The 9,353-nt window shown below is 42.7% G+C and overlaps 1 protein-coding gene across 3 annotated transcripts in view; it reads right to left on the bottom strand.

Moving 5' to 3' along the window:
* Nucleotides 1–281: 281 nt before the first annotated feature.
* Nucleotides 282–9,353, bottom strand: part of klhl4 (kelch-like family member 4) — a gene marked incomplete at its 5' end in the record, with an annotated part of 28,614 nt that continues 19,542 nt past the window's right edge. For all 3 annotated transcript variants that reach the window (XM_080525749.1, XM_080525750.1, XM_080525751.1), the window contains 6 exons: nt 282–1,296; nt 1,487–1,658; nt 2,239–2,451; nt 3,277–3,439; nt 5,979–6,203; nt 6,856–7,042. In XM_080525749.1, the coding sequence (XP_080381875.1) occupies nt 1,237–1,296; nt 1,487–1,658; nt 2,239–2,451; nt 3,277–3,439; nt 5,979–6,203; nt 6,856–7,042 (1,020 nt within the window). In that variant the 3' untranslated portion in view covers nt 282–1,236. The remainder of the gene's footprint in view (nt 1,297–1,486; nt 1,659–2,238; nt 2,452–3,276; nt 3,440–5,978; nt 6,204–6,855; nt 7,043–9,353) is intronic.

The raw sequence follows: 9,353 nt of genomic DNA, 5'->3' as shown, positions 1-9,353 counted from the left end.
TCCTTAACAAGCAGAATGACCATCGACGTGATCAGAACAATCCTATTATCAAATTCCAGATTAACTAGGGGTTTACTATATCCCTCACGTGTCAGACGTCACTCAAAAGACATCATATTCATAGCAGAGGATGAATTCAATGTCAGTGTAAGTGGTTACTGTCAGTCTCAAACAAATGGCTCAAATGATAAAAGCATTTTACTGTATGTACAGTTACAAAGAAACGTTAGTTTGGCTCGCATGCCAAAGGATAGGCAGACAACCATAAAGGGAATGGTTAAGGATAGGAATGAGATTTTAAAATATGACTGCAATTTTGGCAAGCTTGCAAACATATTTACAGTAGTGTGAAATATCAATATGATATATTTGTATCATTCACGATTGTGTAAACCAGTTTTTCTTTATGTACAAGACTTCTACCACAAGCTAATGACTTTGGTGTTATTCAGCGACAGCTTCCACGAAGAAACATTTGAAGAAAAAAAAAGTGTCCATTTGATATTTTCCTCTCCTCTTTAAAAAGTATATTCAGCAGAAAGTTGTGCATGAGTGATTTTCTCCAATTGGTTTGGTAAATTGTCCTCGTATTGCACTTTGCGAACTCATCATCTTTACTATTCACAGTGGTCCTTCAAAAACAGTTTGTCCAAGAGTAGAAAACATTTGTACAGAACAGCCACAAATGAAGTAAACCAGTTACAGTGATGTATTAAAAGTACATTTCATTGCCAATTGACACAAAAGAGGATGACACAGGAGTATACACCTAAAAAATATATGCTGATGAGACAAATATAGAATGCTACTGTATAAATGTAAAACCAACTCTGCAATAGGATTAGCAGTTTCGAACGTAGCTATATTCTTTGTATCTTATAGCATTTAGCATTTTTTTACAGAGCATTTTTTACACACCATATCAACACAACAAGCTTGGCATGTGAGTTTCCAACATTTGAGCCACTACAATATCAATGATTGATCTGTTGATAATGTGCAATATATATATGTTTTATTATCTAAGTCAAGAGAACGTCCTTTTCAAGTGGACAATGGAAAGCACTGTTGATAGAAACAATGGTTTGTGGGTAATGCAGTATGGGGGGGGTATATCCTTGACAGCAGAAAAAGTTGTTGGGTGTTTTTTTGCAGTGGAGAGTGAGACACCAGAGACTTCCTGTTTCCTGTGACCTTCCCAGGCTTCCCAGGGTGCCGTTCTGTAAACCGACGTCCTCAAGGCAGTTTCACAACCACCACGCAGGCCCCGGCCCTTCCGATGTTCAGAGGGACCTCCTGTTAGAGACACATAAAAGTTAATGACCAGCCTTTCACTTCTTCTCACAAATCCATTTAATTCTATCGGGGTACAAAGGGAGGATTGTGACTACATGAGTGGAAAATTGGAAGATGAACTTTGCTTAGGCGTTTCAAGTCATTTCAGAAAGTAATTTCGCACCATACGGTCCAATTTTATTCAAATTACCTCAGTCCACTCATTGTTCTGCGCGTCGTAGGACTCGACGCTGTTCAGGTAGGACTGGCCGTCGTACCCGCCCACGGCGTAGAGCTTGTCGCCTAGGAGACACACGCCAACAGCGTCGCGGGGGACGCTGAGGGAGGACACGGTCGTCCATGTGTCTGTTTTTGGATCATACCTGCAAGTGACAACAACAGTGGGTCATTTGAGATAAGGAACAGAAGTACAGAAGTAGTCACTCTGGCAACATGGGATTAAAACACTTAGGGGGGGGTCTGTGTATAAACGCCAAGTCCACTGTGAAGATTTTGGAGCTAAATTGTAACGAACAATGAATCACTATAAGAATATGTGTATGCAGTTGACCATTCTGTTCAGTGGATGCAGACATATTAGAGGTATGTGTCAGATACAAGTTGCAGTTCCAACTTTAGCCAGCAGAGGGTGTCAGAAGCCATATAATGACACATCCAAAAGAACACCTCCCATGGAAAAAACTCCTCTATTGGAAATGTTGTGCTCATGCAGGCAATGCCAGGGAAAGAAGAAAAGGGAGTACACCACACAGAACACACTCAGAACACTCTCTCCCTCTCTCTCTCTCTCTTGATATTCATGCTTACGTAGCCTATCTTCACGATTTACTACTTCTATGCGGTATTTCAGTCCAAAACATGTTAACAAAAACAACTATGTTGTGTGTTTTGTGTTTAGAGAACTATTGAGCTATTATTGAGCTGATCTGAGTTGAGTTTTACCTCTCCACACAGTCTGAGAGTCTGGAACAGTGGTTGGAAGCTGGCGCATCATGGCCGCCCACCGCGTACAGGAAACTGTTATATGTGGCCACTCCTACCCCCCCACGCCTCTTAGCCATGGGGGCACACATACTCCACTTGTTGGTATGTGGATCGAAGCATTCCATGGACCGCAGACACGAGCTTCCATCGCGACCGCCGACTGCGAACAATCTGCAAGAACAACAAAAGGAGTCAGACATTTTTTTGCTTGGTGGTAACTTTCAACACCTCAGATACAGCGTTTAGAGATCATTAGCACCTTTTTTCTTTCTTCCTCTAGCTGCTTTTTTTGGGTTGTAAGACACCATCCAAGAGCAAATGAGTGTAAAATGGATCTCCCAATGGCCCTGGCAGGGAAAACTAGCTGTGGAAACATCTATTTCTGACCTAGATGCAAAAATAACCCTAAGGACCTTCCAGAGAGAAGCACTGGAAAGCAAAGTGCTATCCTGTCGAATTCTATCGTAATAGCAACTCTAATACTGTATGTATGAGACCGATGGTTAGTCTGAAGTCATTCTCAGGGTCGTATTGTAACGGGGGGGCATTTCTAAATGTCTTAAAGTAACACACACAACACAAGTAAGTAAGAGACTGGAAGAAAACTCTCGAAAACATAACATTACACTCCTGCTATTACTGATGCCTAGACTGTACTTACAGCGATGACCCCAGCCCTATAACCATAACCATAACTATAACCCTGACCATACCCCTAAGTGCCGTACTGCATAAGTGCAGGGTTATAATGGTAGATTACAATACTGTTTTCACACTACTACTTATAATAGTAAATGACACAGTGAAAAAAAAGAACACAGCCACGACGTGAAGTGTTAAACCCAAACAGAGAATATAGGTGTGCTGGCTGGCTGGCTGGTTGGTGGACCACGTGCTAGCTCCGAGCTAGCTTAGTTATAATTGCCCTTTTGCTCAGCGGTGCCATTTCTGTGCGGTACATACGGCAGACCTCTACCCATAATGCAGTTTGCTTACTTTCCGTTGAGGGCCGTGACTCCGACTGTGCTCCGCGGGGTCGACATGCTGGCCACATAATTCCACTGTCTTGCCTGGGGGTCCCACCTCTCCACTGTGTTCAGATAGCTCCATCCATCATGGCCACCTACTGCATACATGGGGCCCTCCAACACAGCAATACCTTCACAGGATAGAGGAGGAGGAGGGGGGGGGGGGGGTAAAGGACACAGTTATGTTACTACCCTAATTGTTAATACTGTACATGTTTCTTTTTCCGAAAACACACGATTAGATTATGTATATTGTGCATATAATTGTATCTCGTGTGTCGACAATAACCAGAATCGGTGAGAGAGAGATTGCGGCATGGCGGATAAAAACAACAAGCTAGCGTTTGCCTGAGATGTTAAACATTACAGCAACACACAGTTGCTTTGCTTTTCCAGGCTTCTTAACAGTCTCCACAGCCTCAGTCCCCTGTGACTTGATAATCAATAACAAGAAATGAAGGCAGCTCCATTTTCTTTATCTTTTTTTTCTTTCTTTATCGTGACCAGATACTACTACGGCGGGATAAATCAGAGAGGCTGCTGCTCATTTTAGTATTGCTGAAGTAGCCCTGCAGTCTGCAGGGCTCAGATGAGTCATCGTCATGGAACTGACCGAAGAGAGAGTCTATAAACAGGATGACTGCATGGATGAAATGCAGTGTTTTTTTTTTTCTTCTGTTGCCGGTTACTCCACACAGAGGAAAGTGGTTTTCCACCAACAATGAAAAAAGGATGTCGCAACACAATGGACGTCTATACTTCTAGTCATGTTATTGTTAGCAGTCAAATTAAATCAATCCATCCAAAGGAAACCAGTACAAAGCAGCTTTCAGAACACCCACAGTGTTATGACCAGGTCACTTTATCAATGTAGTGTTACTTTTACTTTCTTTTTTTTCTTAATTACTTACATTACTTATTATTATTGTGTTATTAATGTGTTTTGTTTATCTGAATGCTGAAATGTCAATGTTGAGAAACCAAAGCCAAAGAATTGTACTTGTGTGTACTTGTGCAGTAAGATGTAATAGCCAGAGGGTCAACTCGGCCTAGAAGATCATCGGATGCCCTCTCCCCTCCCTGGAAGATCTGTACAATTCCCGCCGTCTCAAGAAGGCAGTCAAAATCCTCAAGGACCCCCACCACCCTGGCAACAAACACTTCACACGGCTGCGCTCAGGCAGGCTCTTCAGTACCATGCCCACCCGGACTAACAGACTAAAGTTCAGTTTCTTCCCCAGGGCCATAAATGCACTAAACTCGGCTAAGACCGAAGCAAAACAAAACAAAAATCCCCTCTGTAACCTCCCCCCCGCCCCCTGTGCAATACGAGAAACTACTGTGCAATAACTAAGGGAATAGTGCAATGTTCTATAACCCTGCAATATGTTATAATAATAATATAATACATTCTTGTGTGGGTTTTCATATACTGTATATAAGTTACTAGTTCAGATGTTTATAAAAGTACACAGTTACATGCTAACTCCCCCCTGTCTATATATTATATATGTATAAGTTTACATAATACGTAGATACATTCTCAGATTCATACCGATCACTTATCCCCTTATTTATATCCCCCCTATTTATGTCTCATTCTTGTTTTTTATTATCTTAGGACTGTGTTTGTTTATTAGCACCTAGGGCTTGCATTTTCAATTTAGTTGTATCTGTTACAATGACAATAAAGATCATTCATCCATTCATAAGCGATTCTGACATGGTTCTTTGCAGATAGATAAAAATGGTTGTGGTTCTTGAAACCGAAAACGCAGTCCTTTCTCCTCTCCGTTTTTGAGCAAGTCATAGCCCTAGCAAAAGAGAGAGGCGCTTACACTGAAAACCGTGCACAGTGCACACCACAAGCAAAGAAGTTGAGCTATCTGCTACCTCGAGGATCAAACACACACACACACACACACACACACACACACACACACACACACACACACACAGGGGTAATCTATACGGTGTGATCTCCCGGGCCAACATGCTCACCAGTTCTCTAACCGACAGGAGAGTGAGAGGAATATCTGACAAGATCGGCCCGTTTCATGAAAAGGCCTATTTCAGCTCAGTATCAAACCACCCCTGATAATAAATGTATAAGACAGGCCAGGGAAACGCCTGGGGACACCTGCACACGCTTCCAAGGTCTCATACAGTATGAAAACAGAAAAATGCTACACCTGCATACTGTAGGTCTGAAAAGACCAAGTACCTGTGCTCTAACAGCACACGGTAATACAGTGTTTTCACATAGTTATTACACAGTTAATGACATAGTTAATGACATAGCAGCTACTACTACACAGGTAGAGTGTAGTAGCAACTGTATGTGTAGTGTTTCCCAATGAGGAGGGGGGGGAAGAGAGAAAGACAAATTGTGACGTTAGAATTATAAGGTTCTATCTCAATTTTTTGTAAAAATTTTGTTTTTTACATAATCTGATCCATTAGGTGTTTATTAATGCCTGTGTGGTGTTATTTTTATAAATGTTTACATTTTTGAGTTAGTAATTCATAAAATACAAAGGTTCCATCTCACAAAACATAATGGAATGTAAAAACTTTGACGCTCAATATCTCTGAACTCCCCTAGACGGAGATAGAACCTTATAATTCTGAGCTCACAAAATAAGAGAAATAGCAGAAATGGGAACCCACCTAACCCGTGTCTGTGTGTCGACATGGGAGGCATGGTGGACCACACTTTGTTGATGGGGTTGTAGCATTCCACCATGTTGGAGGTCTTCAGTCCGTCTCTGCCCCCCACCACGTAGAGTTTGTTGTCGATCACCGACACACCGAACTGGAGCCGCCGACCGTTCATGATGCCGACCTGCATCCAGGTGTTGGTCCTCAGATCGTACTTCTCTATCGTCGTAGATCCTGACAACAGACAAGCAAGGGTACCATGTTTTTGTTGTTGTTGTTTTTTTCAGAGTGGGGCAGTTCCACTCATATTTTTCACTTTATTGGATAGAGTTAGTGAAGACAGACAGGAAAGTAAGGAGGAGAGGGCATGTCAGCAGGGCATGGGCCGGATTCGAACCCATGCCGACATGGGCATATGTGTGCACTGTAGACCGCGGTGCTAGACCACTGGACCACCCCAAGCCATAGTACTGTGGTTTTAAGTGGTAATAAACAGTCAGGGTTTTGAATTTACACCTTTTATTTATTTATTTTTTGCTTTACGACTGATTTCATTAAACCAAATTATGTCTTCTAATCTAACGTGTATCTAAACTGATGGGTGGTGTAATAGATCGTGTTTGTTTATTAATGATATGCTGGTCGTTTCACTTTGAGGGTTGTGGTATATGCTGTTGGTGCACTAATAGGGCCAGTCTGAAACCGTTAAAAGCTTGCTGTGGTGGTGACATCATCACACATTACTGGACGTCCGTCTTCTTAATAGCCTCTTTGATCAAAACCTGCGAGCCGTTATTAATAGGGCCAGGCCATTAAGGAGAGAGAAAGGCCTAATGGATTCAGAGGAGTCCCTCACAGTGACAAGGCCAATCAGGACTGGGCGTACCTTTGGTAGCGTCCATTCCTCCCACGGCGTAGAGAGCACCTACGGTGGACTTCCTGGGTTTGGTCCTTGGGCTCTGAAACATGGGACGTCGTTCGGGCAGTAGGTGGTATTTCATGGCCTCCATAAGAAGTTTCTGACACTCCAGGTCGTCGGAAAACATCTTGTTGTTTTCCAGGTCAGCAAGCAGCTGTAGATTAAAAAGAAAAGGGGGGAATTATTCATACTGTAAACATGGCTGTAAGCAAGTGTTATGTACAGTAGTTTAGCTTTGACATTAGAATTCAAATAGGCTACAGCGAGCTGGGCCCAAAGCCTGATGTTTTGTTTTGAAACATACTGTTTGTCTTTTTCATGCACCAAGAAGTTAATCAAACTAAAGATTCTACATTAGAGGGTGAATAACTACCCATGTATATGTGACTCGCGCTAGTATTTGGAACAACCAGGCGGCAAACAGAAATACGTGAAATCAGTCTTCACTCTTTTGTGAGCTAAAAGTCTGATTTTCTTTTTTTATGTGTGTTAAGGGAAACAAGATTGCACTTTCTGATTACTTCACATGTCATAGTCACAACATATGAATTGGTGTCAAACTGTGATGCTTCTCACACAGTGTTTTCGGCATGTGACATTCATATGATATATATAAACTCCTCAAAAAAAGTTCGGAAACTTTATTTCGGTCGATTATTCCTCCCCTTTAATAAGCAACTCAAAACGAGAGGAAGTGAAGAAAACGTGAAGAAAACAACGCAGGGAACATTTTTCTAAGGAAAATTAATAGGGGGGTTGTGACCAGTGACCACTGCAAAAATGCTGTATGTTTAAAAGCATGTTTAATCACACTATCATTTTTAGACAACTTCACCTGACTCCCTACTGCTATGAATTTTGGATCAGGCTGGTATGGCTTAGGCTACTCCCTATGTCCATGGCACTGCTTGCTTGAGGATCCCTGACACTGACTGAGTCCTAAAGGGAAAACAACATGTAACCTCAACTGTTTCAAGATTAGCAAATTATACTTTTGCATCTTGCGTTATAATAACAACTTACAACTATGTAAATATAAAAATAGGTAGACGGTCTTCATACCAGAATGGTTACGTCGTCTGTCATTCATAACAGCATGTTTAATCACGCAATAATTGTATTCTTGTAAAAGTTTGCAAAAACTGAGATAAGAAAATGTGAATCATGCGCGTTTCCATTAAAGGGGCTATAGGTATATATAGGTTTCTCTCTCCTCCTCCTCTCTGCCATCCTCCCTATCAGTAAACATACCGATTAGTGTAGCAGATAAGGTAAAAATCGTTCACTTGTGGATAAAAGCACCAACATTTTACTGAGTGTCCTCTTGGGTCATTCTTTGGAAAAAAAACTGTTAGCCACGTACATTTCAAAATGGCTGCCGTTTAGGCCATTATTAACCATAACCGGCCTTGGCCAAAGGCAATCCATAGTTGCTGAAGACCAATCTCTTGCAGGGGTGGCAGAACACTGACTGACGAGAACGTCAGTGTCATTGGCTTTGATGAGGATGCTTTTGCAGCCCTCCTCTACTGCCTGCCTGGCATGCACAAATATCAGAGCGTCCGCTTCCTCATGAGGTCCCCACTGTCTTCCTGGAAGGGATCGCCCATATCAGTCCTGACATGGGAGAGTTTATTGACTCTCTCAAGGAACACTTTTTGAGCTCGCGGACTCTGTTCATGGTGGCTGGCATGTTCACTTGTCTCTTTGGCTGCAGATGCTGCCTCATACTGTGTGACTAAGGGTGTGTTCTCACTAGAACATTTGCTTCACTTGGAATCGGAGTTTAGGATAACATTTGCTTTGCTCTGCGTTGTTTGGAGCTGTGAGAACGCGCATTCGAAGTCACTCCCGGAGCAAACAACCGACGCATGCTCCGCTTGAAAAGGGTGGTTTTGCTACGATTAGAAACGAGAACGCTGCTCGAGGCAGTCCATAGGAAAACAACAGCGCATGCGTGTTGATCTGGATAAGAGTGGGAGGACGAACGGGCAATTTTCAAATTTTCTGACCAATCAACTACCACGTATGTTGCTTTGATTGCTTGTTACTTCGTTTACATAAAGGGCTGTGAGAACGCAAATCATAGAAATAATTTATGCAACAATGTTGCAATCTCATCCACTTGCTCCTGGTCATGATTCAGACTTTCATGACCTAAGTGGCTGACTTCAGGGCCAGCTACCATCCATCTTCTCAGTGCTGATGGATCCTCAGTGATACCAATGACTCCACCGGGAATTCGAACCGCTGTGAGCTGCCGACTTTGAGATACCGGTTGAGCCACAGCCGCCCAGCCGCACAAATCCCACTCAAATTCCACCCGGGAACACCACCACTAGTGTGCCCTTGAGTAAGGCACTTAGCCTTAAGTTACTCCAGGGAGATGGTCTCATCTCTTCACTACACTGGTTCCCTCCCGGTGGAACGAGCTTCCCACGGCTGTCAGATCTGCAGAGTCACTC

This window comes from Nansenia antarctica, assembly GCF_963989245.1.
Source record: "Nansenia antarctica genome assembly, chromosome: 3".
NCBI classification, from domain to species: domain Eukaryota; kingdom Metazoa; phylum Chordata; class Actinopteri; order Argentiniformes; family Microstomatidae; genus Nansenia; species Nansenia antarctica.
This window is presented reverse-complemented; position numbering and strand designations above follow the sequence as displayed.